At 40.1% G+C, this 14,681-nt stretch overlaps 1 protein-coding gene across 1 annotated transcript in view; it reads left to right on the plus strand.

The window, feature by feature from the left end:
* Positions 1-14,681, plus strand: part of rexo1 (REX1, RNA exonuclease 1 homolog) — a 123,255-nt gene that overhangs the window by 13,034 nt on the left and 95,540 nt on the right. Inside the window, exon 2 of the mRNA XM_039767122.1 lies at positions 12,916-14,594. Coding sequence (XP_039623056.1) covers positions 12,916-14,594 — 1,679 coding nt within the window. The remainder of the gene's footprint in view (positions 1-12,915; positions 14,595-14,681) is intronic.

A 14,681-nucleotide genomic window follows, 5' to 3' on the forward strand; every position in this document is an offset into this window, starting at 1 on the left:
TATAAAATTGTTCAGACCGGTCCATTACTAAGCATGCCATTAATACTGAAAGAGGACACCGAATCTCGTCGGAAACATCAAGGATCACGGTATGGCATATTTTTGATTATTATATGCACCAAACAAGTATGTTTTTAGAAAACGGCTGGATGAACCCTTATATTTTATCCTTACTATGAATAAATTCCAAGTTTATTCTCAAGTGCGTGCGTGCGCGCACTCGTGTGTAGGCGCATGAGCGAGCGCATGTGTGCGTATAATATAAGATGTAGCATTTATATCCATCTATCTGTGTGTACGACGATTAATGTACAAATTCACAGTACTGAAGCAAACAATATTAGCTTTTTCATACCGAAAAGGGCTTTACAATCAAGTAGTTTTTGTCTCGGCGTCTGAAAATTCAAACAGAGCCTCTTCTCTGAGAATACTCAGGCATGGTTTAAAAGCGCAGGCCGGTTGTGTATCAGCTCTGGCGTAGTAAGAGGTCGGTATAGCGAATGCTTAATAGACATAAGGCAACTGTGTTTTCATTCATTTCGCTAAATGAAAAGTAATTATTTTAATACGGAATAGTAACCCCAACCCCAAAGGCCGGGTGATTTTAGACGCGAGTATATATAAGTTATTTTTAAAGGTAATCCCACACTGCACAAGAGAGACAGATTCCACGGGTGTTTTAGGATTTGCTGCGGTCAGTGATGACTTAAATTTTTTCCTTAGCTCATTTCTATAACATAGGAGCCTTTTGACAAAGGAAAACTCTGTAAATACACTTGTGCATTTAAACGGAGATTTAAAGAAAGCAGGTTTCTACCTTAGACAGATTACTCACCTTATCCCAGTTTTGTACGTGCATGTAAAAGCACTCACTGTTGTTACACTAGCACAAAATTGATATTTTCTGTCTACTCAAAAAACTAAAATTATTTCTATTAACACAGGTGATAACTGGAAAACATTTTCACTATTTTTAATTAAAAAGTTAAAAACAGAAAAGCCCAATTATGATTTTTGTTTTGTCATGCTATGGTCCTAGGGTGACACTTTTCCCCTTTATACTCTCTGATGTAGACCTTAACACATATTCTTACCAAAATAGTTCATCACTTCCCAATTCCTGTAACTTCAGGTAATTACACAGAGCTCCATAACAGGCAAGAGAAAAGTATTATAGGTCAGATACACAGAGCCATAAAACAAAAGCACTGAACACCACACAACCTGGTATTGCTAGATGTATTTTGTTACCTGGGAAAACAAACGAAACATTTTCAGTAGCCACGTAAAATGACCAGTTGCTTTAACATGAAAATAAAGCATCTTTAGAAAATAAAGCATCTAAAAGCATCTTTGTAAAGGCCGATTTTAAAACATAAGAAAAATCCTTGTTTCCAAAAGAGTTCTGCCCATTTTTTCCAGCAGTTTTCTTGACTGATCTCATTTTAAATGATAATAGCCAGTATAAAGTCCCTAAAGGAACTGGGTAGGAACTGGAGACATCTGATATCTTCTATCATATCTTTTTTGCGAACAGAGTTTTCATAACAGTTTTAATCGAGCCCTTAACGTTTTTTTGAAAGTAGACCACTATTACCAATATGTCCTTTTTTAAAATTAATGATATACCATAGATGCATATTTTATTATAATTACTTAACTTTTATCAACTTTTATCTAACTCAATATTTATTTTTCTAGTATCAGAATGTAGTTCAAGTTATTTTGTTTTCGGTTCAATAGATGTATTTTTCATATTTGATTCTTTGTTTTTCACATCTTGCCCCTTTTTGTTACTTAGCCCCTAGGGGCCATCCCACAGTTTGAGAACTACGGTTGTAGGGGATTATTTGTAAAACACTCTGTGGCACTTCAAGCTAAATTAGATTTCCTTGGTTATTCAGCCGTTCATCGGTGTTCCATTTTGTTATAAATTGTATTTAGTCTCTCTTTATTTACTAAACATTTTATATTTTGAATAGAAAACAGTTATCTTGTTCAGGCTTTAATTTAAAACCGCATTTTCATCAACAGGCTATAATCACTTTGGTACTTAGGATGCTTTGTATAATACAAAGTTTTAGAAATTCTGTTAATGCTTGGTAATAGCCTTCCATTTTACATCAGTTATGAACCCCTGAAAATAAGAATGGTTATAGTAGGTTATAGGAGCCTGTACACTACAGGGCGATGATTAGGCTTATACTGGACACGTTAGGCAAATCAGGATGGAAATTTTTTAGTGAATAGTTACATAATATTATATGTGTTAGCACAAGGATTAAAATTTTACTAAAACTTTGTGGTTTATTCTTTCTTTTAGTTAGTCCAGGTTACATAGGACAGCTATCATTGAAAACTGCTTTTCCCCTCTGTTTGTGAAAAAGACCCCTTTGTTTTAGTAGCATTCAGGGTGAAGGGAATGTAAGTTTGAACTGTGATTCCAAGAGTCAACAAGTGTCTGCAATCTTCTTGAATACGAGTCAAAGGACCAGGGTTTGTGCAGGGATCATAGTCAGGGCAGAGTTAAGCTAGACATTATTATTCCAAAATGTAACATCGCCCCTATCACAAAGATAAGATAGTAAAAACTAAAATTTACAAATACTAAGTCACAGAGGAGATTAAAAACATATTAAGACCGGATCAACAAGGGATCACCCCAAACTCACAGCACACTACAACAGAACCTATGTGTTTTGCGGTATATTATCAGCTAAACTGTCATCTGTTTACCAGTTCCACAGAGTTGCAAAGAGTTAGGGAAAAACATTATTTAACACCTGCTAGTATGAGGCTAATTAACATGAGCCGGTTATTGTTAGAATCTTATCTGGAACTAAAAGTCAGGTTTGTGTTCCTCCTGATTCAGGAAGAACATTAAATATTGGAGTTTAGAATATGAACTAGACTGGTAGTCTTGATGGTAAGGACATTTATGCCAAATAAATAAATAAAGTTAATTATGAAATAAATAATTACATGAAAAAGTGGAGTTATAAAGGAGTTATTACAATTTGAAAAACTGCTGTGATGTATAAAAAACATTGATAGGTGACAAAACCAGCACGAAAAGAAACCTTTTGAAATAAATAAGCTTTTTTGACATGCGTAGTCTGGAATAGTCTGAATATGTCTTAAAGAGTTCATTTTTAATAAAACTTAAAAAGGCAAATTAAAAATATTAAATAGTAAACCCGAATAAAACACAGAAGTATCATTTAATGATATCAATTAGTGTTAAGTATTATCAAGCACCGGGATCTATTTATAAGGATTATTTAATTTAGTTATAAACAAAATGATTGGTTGCATTTTGCTTTGAAATTAACAATAGTTTGATAGCACTTTAAGAATTAGAATGCAAGACAAACCTCTACACTTAATAACAAATGTTGATGATTCAATAGGAGTATCTCAGATCTCTGTTTTATTTTAACCTTTTGACAGGGAAGTATACCCCCTATATTGAAAATGAACAGCGCCGACATGCTAACTAAATAGATATAATCGAAGATATTTTAGAATATGGACCTGGGCACTAACCCATGAATCTGACAAACTAAAGGGTCTTCACTTAATTGTCGAACTTCCTGTGGGTGCTATGGATCTCGTAATGGAGAGTGCAAAAGATTCTATAATCTTTACTCTGTAATGGTCCATATGACGGAGATCTAGCGCCTGTGTCCACAGTGTTAACCAAACATAGGACATGATGTTCAAAATTCAACTAGGGTTTTCAGAAGAGATAGGACAAGTGCGCGTGTGTTCTGTATTCTCTTTTCTGTATTAACTATTCACAATGACCATACTCCCGAGACCTTAGGTTTTTTTATGCAAAAGTACATTTCACAGACCCGAATAAGAGACATCCATCAAAATGCTCTTGACACAAAGGAAGCCCAATCAGGCCGGTGGGGTGGGAGTCTCTTTTCAAAGAGTCTCTGCCCCCAAGCGACCTGGTGAGGGGCGGGACTTCCGGTCTTCGATTAAAAAGGGGCGGGTTTAATCTCATCAATCAAATTTGGATTAAATTTTGACAGAAGCCGCCTGACATTATACTACTCAGCACAAATTAGACAATCTGCAAGTCTCGAACTTAAACTTTAAAGCCAAACAAGATCTACATACTTCTGTCATATCACCTATGTCCATATATTCATCTCTTTTCACTGTTCCGTTATTTGACCAAATAATAATTTCCGTTAGTTAGCGCTAATGCGATCTTTCCTATCCGTTATTTGAGACTTTCAAATTTTAGTACTTCTGTAATCTCTAACCTGCTCTGCATGTGTGCCGCGCCAACATTTTGGAATTCTTTACGACATTCTACTTTGTCTTCTACTCTTTGTCTTTTATTTCTGACCCCGCTTGGAGCTGAGAGCGCAGGAACTGTGTCTGACAATAGCATTCACACGAATTTTGAAGTGATTGGACCGTGGCCGTGGTTTTAAATGTTGATTGGACCGTGGGTGTGGTTGTAAACGTTTGAGAGGAGGACGGGACTTGTCAAACTCTCTTGGCAAAAAGTCTCATCTCACAGGGATCACACCTCTGATTAAGGCTTATAGCTAATGAAAACCCAAAATTCAGTATCTCGGAAAATAAGAATATTGTCAAAATGTTCACTATTGTCGACTCCTGGTGTCCCACTCCACTCAGCTAATTAACCCAAAACAACTGCAAAGGGGTCCTGAGCCTTTAAATGGTCTCTCAGTCTGTTTCAGTAGGCCACACAATCAGACTGCTGACTTGACGGTTGTCCTGAAGATAGTCATTGAGACCCTCCACAAGGAGATTAAGCCACAAAAGGTCATTGCTGAAGATGCTGGCTGTTCACAGAGTGCTGCATCCAAGACTATTAATGGAAAGTTAAGTTGAAGGAAATGTGACAGAAAAAGGTGCACAAGCAACAGGGCAAACTGCAGCCTTGAAAGGATTGTAAAGAATTTGGGGGAGATTCCCAAGGAGTGGACTGCAGCTGGAGTCGGTTCTTTAAGAGCCTCCACGGACAGACATATTGGGGACTGTCATAGTATTCCTTGTGTCAGGCCACTCCTGAACAAGAGACATCATCAGAAACGTCTCACCTTGGCCAAGGAGTAAACGAACTGGACTGTTAACATCTCAGGGGTCCAAAGTCCTCTTTTCAGATGAAAATAAATTTAGCATTTCATTTGGAACTCAATGTCCCAGAGTCTGGAGGAGGTGCGGAGATGCAAAGAATCCAAGTTACTTGAGGGTCCGGTTTGAAGTTTCCACAGTCAGTGATGATCTGGGGAGCCATGTCATCTGCTGGTATTGGTCCACTGTGTTTTATCAAGTCCAAAGTCAACACAGCCAGCTGTCCACCAGGACATTTTAGAGCACTTCATTCTTCTCTGTGCTGACAAGTTTTATGGAGATGCTGATTTAATTTTCCAGCAGGACTTACCTGCCCACACTGCCAAAAGTATCAATACCTGGTTTGATAACCGTGGTATGTATCACTATGGGCTTGTTTGGCCAGCAAACTTGCCTGACCTAAATCCCATAGAGAATCTATCAAGAAGAAGATGATGAGAGACACCAGATCCAACAGTTCAGACGAGCTGAAGGCTGCTCACTATCAAAGCATCCTGGGCTTCCATAACACCTCAGCAGTGCCACAGGCTGATTGCCTCCATGCCACGCCACATTGATGCAGTCATTCATGCAGAAGGAGCCCATGACCAAGTATTGAGTGTGTACATGGACAGACTTTTCAGTAGACCAACATTTCTGCATTAAAAATCTTTTATTTATTTTTTATTTTTTATTGGTCTTATATAATAATCTAATTTTTTGAGATCCCGAATTTTGAGTTTTCATTACCTGTAGGCCATAATCAGCAAAATGAAAAGAAATAAAATGCTTCAAGTATATCAATCTGTGTGTAATGAATCTAAATAATATAGGAGTTTCACTTTTTGAATTGCATTACTGAAATAAATTAACTTTTTGCTGATCTTCTAATTCATTGAGATGCACCTGTGTATAATACACAATGTATTTTATTTTCATTCCACTTCAGCAATTTGGAATATATTATTAAGTCCATTACATAAAATCCATTACAAACAAACACCAAGTTGGATGTGTTCTTTCGCAGAAAATCTATCTCTCTGTCGATCGATCGATCGATCAATCTCGAGGTGGGCAGACTCAGTCCTGGAGGGCCGCAGTGGCTGCAGGTCTTTGCTCCAACCCAATCGCTTAATAATAAGGACTTGTTGCTCAAGTAACACTTCTGCTTCACTTTAGTTGTCTCGCTCGTTAACATTTTGAACCGTTATTGCTTATTTTAGTCTTAAACAGCTGTACAGTAATCCCTCGCTATATCGTGCTTCGACTTTCGCGGTTTCACTCTATCGCGAATTTTAAATGTAAGCATATCTAAATATATATCATGGATTTTTCGGTGGTTCGCCGATTTCTGCGGACAATGGGTCTTTTAATTTAGGTTACATGCTTCCTCAGTTTGATTGCCCAGTTGATTTTATACAAGGAATGCTATTGCCGGTTGGCTTAAAAGCTACCCAATCAGAGCATGTATTACATATTAACTAAAACTCCTCAATGCTATAAGATATGCTTCCCGCGCGGTGCTTGTTTGCTTCTCTCTATCTTTCTCACTCTCTCTGCCTGACGGAGTGGGTGTGAGCAGAGGGGCTGTTTGCACAGAGGACACGGACGCTCTTCTACAAAATCTACAAAAATTTATCGCGGTGCTTCTGTATACTTAAAAGCACGTATTGATTTTTTGATTGTTTGCTTTTCTTTGCGAGCGCTCTCTCTGACATTCTCTGCTCCTGACGGCGCTCCTTTAAGACGGCGCTCCTTTGAAGAGGAAGATATATTTGCTTTCTTTTAATTGTGAGAAAGAACTGTCATCTCTGTCTTGTAATGGAGCACAGTTTAAACGTTTGACTAAAGGGTGTTATTTCATGTCTAGAGGGCTCTAATAATGTTAACAGTGTGGGAGAGTTTATAAGGGCTTAAAATATATAAAAATAACCATACAAACATATGGTTTCTACTTGTGATTTTCACCTATCGCGGGGGGGTCTGGAACGCAACCCCCGCGATCGAGGAGGGATTACTGTAGTCTTGTTTTTGAATTGCTCCTTATTTGCAATAAGATGCAAATGACAAAAGAAACCAGCATTTCTTCATTTAGCTTGTTTCCACATACACCTGTGTGTATTTATCATGCACTATTGGGTTTGACTAAATACTTGGAAGGGAAGGGAAGTGAAGAGAAAAAGGTGAATCACTGAGAATAACTCGTCTGTTTTAGACTTCAAATCATTTGGATGATATCTTTAGAAAGAAGAAAAAAATCTATGATCTGAGAATGACCTGACATGGCAAAGTTAAAGCACTAGCAAGCCATGAAATTAAATAACTGACCAGGACTGATTTTTAATTAATCAACTGGGTTTGGAACAAAAACCTACAACCACTGTGGCCCTCCAGGACTGAATCTGCCCACCCGTGGTATAGTGCCTTTCCTATCTGTCTATCTATCATTTAGTGCCTTTCAAATTATCCATCCATCCATCCACCCATCCACCTTGAGCATGGGAAAGGTGCTGTTTAAATAAAATGCATTACTATCTAGCTGTGTGTCCTTCTATTATATAGTGCCTTTCATATCTATCCATCTGGTGACTTTGGTCGTCTGAACTGTGGTGCTTTAGTGGCAGTGTGGCATAAAGGCCTGTAATCAAATGGATGGACCCAAAACAATGTGAGCCCCCTACGCTCTGTTCACAATACAGCAACTGTCAGTGACTTGCATCTGCGTACAATAACGCTATGGGCAGAGTCAATTGTTTGCTTCCAGCACTGACATTCTACCCTCTCATGTGTAACCAAGAGAAAAAATATTGTAAGAGAAGTGCACAAAAGTAGCCCGCATCTACTGTCCCGATTGCATCTTCAGACTATGCGTTGGTGACTCTTTCAAATCGTGTCACACTAAATTTGCGTCAGTACAGCACTGGACACTACACATGACTTGACTACTACTATATGTATCTTGATGTTTTTGTATGTACATGTTTCTGTTACACGTGATAACATTTTGTTCTTGTTTTAAAAAATAAATAAATATACTCAGCAAAAAAAGAAACGTCCCTTTTTCAGGACTGTGTATTTCAACAATAATGTTTTAAAAATCCAAATAACTTTCCAGATCTTCATTGTGAAGGGTTTAAACAATGTTTTCCATGCATGTTCAATTAACCATAATCAATGAATTAACATGCACCTGTGGAATGGTCGTTAAGACCTTAACAGCTTACAGAAAGTAGGCATTTAAGGTCACAGTTGTAAAAACGCAGGACACTAAAGAGACTCGTCTACCGACTGTGAAAGATGCCCAGGGTCCCTACTCATCTGCGTGAACGTGCATTAGGCATGCTGCAGGGAGTCATGAGGACTGCTGATGTGGCTAGGACAATAAATTGCCATGTCCGCACTGTGAGACGCCTAAGACAGCGCTACAGGGAGACAGGAAGGACAGCTGATCATCCTCGCAGTGGAAGACCACGTGTAACAACGCCTGCACAGGATCGGTACATCCGAATATCACACCTGCGTGACAGGTACAGGATGGCCACAACAACTGCCCGAGTCACACCAGGAACACACAATCCCTCCATCGGGGCTCAGACTGTCCGCAATAGGCTGAGAGAGGCTGGACTGAGGGCTTGTAGGCCTGTTGTAAGGCAGGTCCTTACCAGACATCACCAGCAACAACGCCGCCTATGGGCACAAACCCACCTTCGCTGGACCAGACAGGAGTGGCAAAAAGTGCTCTTCACTGATGAGTCACGGTTTTGTCTCACCAGGGTGATGGACGGATTTGTGTTTATCGTCGAAGGAATTGAGCCCGTCTGGGACCTGTTGGATTGCAGGGTGAGGGCTAGGGCCATTCCCCCCAGAAATGTCCAGGAACTTGCAGGTGCCTTGGTGGAAGAGTGGGGTAACATCTCACAGCAAGAACTGACAAATCTGGTCCAGTCCATGAGGAGGAGATGCACTGCAGTACTTCAAGCAGCTGGTGGCCACACCACATACTGACTGGTACTTTTGATTTTGAGCCTCCCTTCATTCAGGGACACATTGTGAAACATTTTAGTTTATGTCTTATGGTGTTGACTCTTTTAGTGTTCATACAAATATTTACACATTAAGTTTACTGAAAGTAAAAACAGTTGAAAGTCAGAGGATGTTTCTTTTTTTGCTGAGTTTACATTGGATGCTTTTGGCTCGTCTATCTGGGGGTAAACGTAAACCTAACTTTCAGGAGGCCACACAGTGGAGGTGCTGCTGTCCCTTTTTCAGATGACGTTTGTAATCTTCATTAAAGCATACCGCAGAAGCTGATCACTCGAGTTAAGCATGGCTGTGTTTCTGGAGACTCTTGGTTTAATACGCCTCTTTTATGTAATGTGGAATATTCCGTGTGCATCATTCGTGCAGCTCAGTTGTTCCTACGTATGGAGCCCTTGATGTTTCTATGCATTTTGATGCATCCTCGGAGAGTTTATATTCAAGATTCAAGAATTTTCTTTGTCTCGCACACATACAGTTATACAGGTGAATGCAGTGAACTGAAAACCAAAATATTTATATATTGTAGTGTGGGCAGCACAGTGACGCACTGTTTGTGAGATTTTTTATGTGATTTTAATTCCAAACAAAGTAATTGAGTTTAGAGATGATCTGTTTTTGCCTTCTTCCCACCCCTTCTTGTGGAGTATCTGACTAAAGGATTTTTATGATAACGTGTCTGGTATTTTGCTAAGACAGGTAATAGTAGATTTTCTTTACTTATTCTAACTGTTGCTCTCTGTGTACCTTCAGTACCTTTCCACTCTATTTGCGTGGGGCTGAACGTCTCTTCACCGGCTCTCTCTCTGTCTCTCGTGTTCCCATAAAGCCTGTTTCTCATATTTGGTCATTTCGAGGCGTCTTTCTCACCTCCTGTCCCTGTTTTTATAACTTGCCGTCTTTTGAAGGAGACTCTCTGTGTGCCTCGTATGCTTTTACTCCTTGCGAGTCTCACACTCGCACTTCCTCTTTCGTCACATCACCAAAGCCAAACTGGGGTAATGTCAAATCTATCGTCTATTGACAATACTGTTTCATGACAACATGGCCGCTATGAAAAAGGCCCATTAGTGATATGAAACCATGAGATGCCAGCTATAAATAATGATAGCTCGGCAACAACTCAAAAACCAAAGAGTACATTTTCTGGAGATGTACATGACCTTACAAGCCAGTTTTAAAATGGAGGTTTTGTCGGTATTCAGTTTTTAATATTATAATTTCTCATAACATAGTCCATTTTTCATTTTGGTGATAGCTTAGTATTTACATAAAATATAGAGTTGGAAAAGAGCTTTAAAGCAGTATGAGAACCATTTCTGTGCAACTTGTGTTATTTATGTTTATATACTAGCAGGAGTACCCGGCGTTGCCCGGGAATCTATAACCGGTGAATTTCCCAAATGAAAGAAACAGAACATAGAAATAGAACAAGCAGTTTTCTGATTGATATTTTATTGTAACTTCCTCCACTCTGGATTCTGTCTGCTGTGGCTTTTCAGACACCCTTGAAATAGACTTTCTTGTGGCATCTAAAGTGGACCTTCCAATTCTACGTCTTTTTTTTTCGGTGGCATGGGTATATTGGCGAAAAGCAGGACAATTATAATGTGTTACATGGTATTACATACGGAATAAGCACCACGGTGAGAAGAATTTACGTTATTTCCAATACGTCGGAAAGCGAACAAATAGCACCAGTTAGTCAGAGCAACTCTGAACTCGTACTGTCAGTCGGTGCAGATTTGTGTGGCGGACAAACAAACATTCATACACACATAGACTGTGCTTTATATATTATATTAGGGCTGTTTACCCCCTGCTCACTTTGCTCGCCAACCCCCTGGCCAGCAGTACACGCTAGCCTCTTTGCGGTTCTGCTGCTCGCGTATGGGGATGTGAATGTACAATTTAAACAGATTTTAATTTTCATGTGTAGCGTTACATATGCATCCACGCCACGTAGAACAGCTTGGGATTAAATTTCATTTCTTTCTCTCTAAGTAAAACAACTTTTTCGAATGTTTGGCTCTAAGATTTGTTAATTGTCTTTGTAAAAGCTATTCTAATGGGAAACTAAACATTTTAATACGAGTGTCGTATCACAGTCTCCTTTGGTGTCTAATGTTATCCCCTGAAGATGTACTGCATTACCTTTCTTGGATACATCCTTCTTTCAACAGTAATTTTTGTGGTGGAAGACCGGACGGTGTTAACGGATGTAGATATTCTTCGTGATATTGTAAGTTGATGTTTTCATCTTCCGCACCATCACTACCAAGTGTTTCAGCAGAGTCTGTTGATACGCATTTAACCATTTTGCCGTGTAACCAATCCACATTTTTGGTGTAAATTTGTTTGACTTCCTCTTTTCTAGGTGCTAGGAATGCCCGTATACTCATTTCTTCTGTAAGATTTGGACATAATACGTCTTCTTTAATTGGGAACTTAAAGTGAGGAAAACGTAAAAAAATGTTCAGAGCTGAGAGCGCAAGAAGTGTGTTTGACAAAAGCATTGAGGTGAGGGGACCGTGGTCTTGTTTGAAAATGGTTGTAAGTAGGGCGTGACTTGAAAGAATCTCATGTTAAAAGTCTCCATCTTGCGGGACTTCATTCCAAAAAGTCTCGTCACAAGGATAAAAAGAATTTTTTACTATAATAGAGAGAAAACTTATTTATATTTGGCCTGTCAAAGTCATAATTCCACAACTTCTCAATAAGTTCAGTCTATTAGCTTAAATCTTCCTTAATATTTAATCTAAGATAATATGCAATTTCAGTTCCATGGGTTACTCGTGTGACCAAAGTTTTGTTAAAATCTGTGACGATGAGGTCCAAAAGTGGGATGATCTGACACAGAATTACCCTCTGACCAATCAGGTTGACCTGATAGACTGGACACACAGACTTTCATTTATTTATTTTTTTTTTATATAAACAAGGGGGCTCGCCCACCCCCATGTTTGGTTTACCGGATATACAATTTAAAGAGATTTTCATGGAAATTTTTACACATGCATTATTTTTACTTTTACTTTAAAAACTTTTGTAAAACAATACTTGTCCTTTTATTTCTGGCCCAGGGCGTGGTTCAATCTTTCTCACAGGACGTATAATGCTGCTTGCATTGTGAATGGTGGGGGGGGGGTGGCTGAACACATGCAAAGGAGATGCCGTCAGATCATCTGCTGCTGGCGAGCTGCCTGTTCTGCTTGTCGCTTGTCATTGTTTTAAGAGCCTTGAGCACATGATGAGTGTCTGCCAAAAGTAATCCAACAACTGCTAGGTTAGATGTCTGTGGACTTGTTTTAAATGATGGCTCACTGCCTTGTCTCGCGTGATGTTGTAAAAGCAATACTTGTCCTTTATTTCTGGCCCCGGGCGGGTTAAATCTTTTTCCCGCAGGACGTGTAACACTGCTCACGTTGTAAAGGGGGCTGCCCATCGATCATTTTAAAGCCTGTACAGCCGCTATCCTTTTTGCCACTTTGTGTCTCTGCTGGTCGCGTTGTGAATGGGGGGGGTGGCTGAACGCACGCAAGGAGAAGTGGTCGGATCATCTGCTGGGAGCCGCGTGTTTTGATTGTCATTTATCGTTGTTTTAAGAGCTGGGAGCAAGTTAAAGTGTCTCTCGCGGGACTTCATATAGTCATCTGAGAAGATCACGTCTCATCTCCCTAGTCTGCCTGCCCAGGATTTTTTTTTTGTATAATAGAGAGATTTGAATGTTCTCACTTGCAATAGCAATTTATTTTTCTCTCTTTCTCCTTGCAGATCAAGGCTATGATCCATATAATCCTGAAATTCAAACACAGGGAGAAGAAAATGGAGACGAGTCCATTTCAAACAATTGTATTGAGGTGGACTCTAGCCTTCTTGAGTTGGAGTTGGTCAACAGAGCCATTGAGGCAGTCAAGAGTGAAGTGGAGAGGGAGCAGAAGAAACTGTCCCAGTTTGAGGACATCGTTAAGGCTGAATATGGCAGCCGGGCCCGTTCAGAGGACTCTTACGGTAGCCTCGAGTACGATCCCAGCAGTTACCAGATCAGTGCAGCTCGAGGATATAACCCAACACCACTTTCTGACAAATACCTGCTGGACACCAATAATAAAACGGTAGGGAACTCCTTGGAATATGTCCCAACCACTGTGTCGAGGGCCATCAAGGCCAAAGCAGCCCCTTTGACTTGTAGTAAATATACATTAGACAATTCAAAGCCCGTCACTGACCTAGAATATGACCCCTTGTCCAACTACTCTGCCAAACTTCTGAGTAAGAAAAACTCGAAGGGTCGAAACGATTTCAAAAGAAACCACAAAGCTGGTCAAGAGGAAAATTATATCCCTGTCGCTAAAAAATCCCGCCATCAGACCAACATCACAAAGTATGATGCGACCATTAGCTTTTCAGAGTCGGACGACGAGAGTCCAGTGGATTACCAGCCCAGTCCGATTGAATTCATGCAGGAGGGGAGGTTCTCTGACGATGACATGGAGAACAGAGAGATGGAATCCAAATCTCACAGTTCAAAGGGGAAAGAACCTTTTGCCCAGGGTAATGCCCAGGAGTCAACCAGAATTGACTGTGTCAAAGAAGGAAAAGGCGATAAGAAGAAATCTTCAAGCCTGGCCGACAAGAAAAGTTCTAAAGCAGATGGTGTCAAGAGTACGGACAAGAAGACCACCAGCAAGGAGGTGGCCAAGGAGAAAGCAAAGAAGGAGAAGCCAGAGAAGACCGTAAAAGGTGTCACTGCAGAAAAGCAAAGAAGTAAAGAGAAGGTGGAAAAGACCAAGACAAGTGACAAAGCCAAGGAGAAACCCAAAGAGAAAGTCAACAAGGAGATTAAGAAGGTGAAAAAAGAAGAAGGCGGTGAAAAGCCTGGAAAAGGCAGTCAAGAGAAAGCGAAAGAGCTCCCTGTGAGCAAATCCACAGTGAAAGGAGATGGGAAAGACAAAAAGCCGGAAAAAGGAGACAAGGCAAAGAAGGACTGTAAGGTCACGAAGGATGTCAAGAATGGGAAGCCATCGAGTAGCAACAGCAGCAGTAAACCGAAAAAAAACGACAGCCAAAACGGCTCCAGGGAAGAGCGAAAGAGTGGCCTGTTAAAAAAGGAGGTGAAGGCGCCCCCTAAAGCACAAGTCAAGCACAGGACATTAAGTCATGCAGACTTGTTCGGCGATGAGAGCGATGATGAGGAGACTCGGAGATTCAAAGGCCGTGCTGTCAAGAAGGCTGCCGTCCATGGGAGCAGTAGTAAAAGGAAAGCCTCCGAGTTTTCGTCGTCCTCTTCCTCCTCCAGCTCTTCTTCAGAAGATGATGATGATGGTGGTGTGGATTATTACAGTTTACAAAATGAACTTGACTGTGACTCAGACCCCATGGAGGAATGTTTAAGAATATTTAATGAATCGAAGGAAGTCAAAACGGAGGACAAGGGCAGACAAGCAAAGCAGGTATACATTTCTCAATGGCCATTCACAGTTTGCCTTATGGTGTTTAACTTAGTATTTCCTCTGTACAGACCCCGAGGTATGTGCTTG

This window comes from Polypterus senegalus, chromosome 10, assembly GCF_016835505.1.
Source record: "Polypterus senegalus isolate Bchr_013 chromosome 10, ASM1683550v1, whole genome shotgun sequence".
In the NCBI taxonomy this organism is placed as follows: domain Eukaryota; kingdom Metazoa; phylum Chordata; class Cladistia; order Polypteriformes; family Polypteridae; genus Polypterus; species Polypterus senegalus.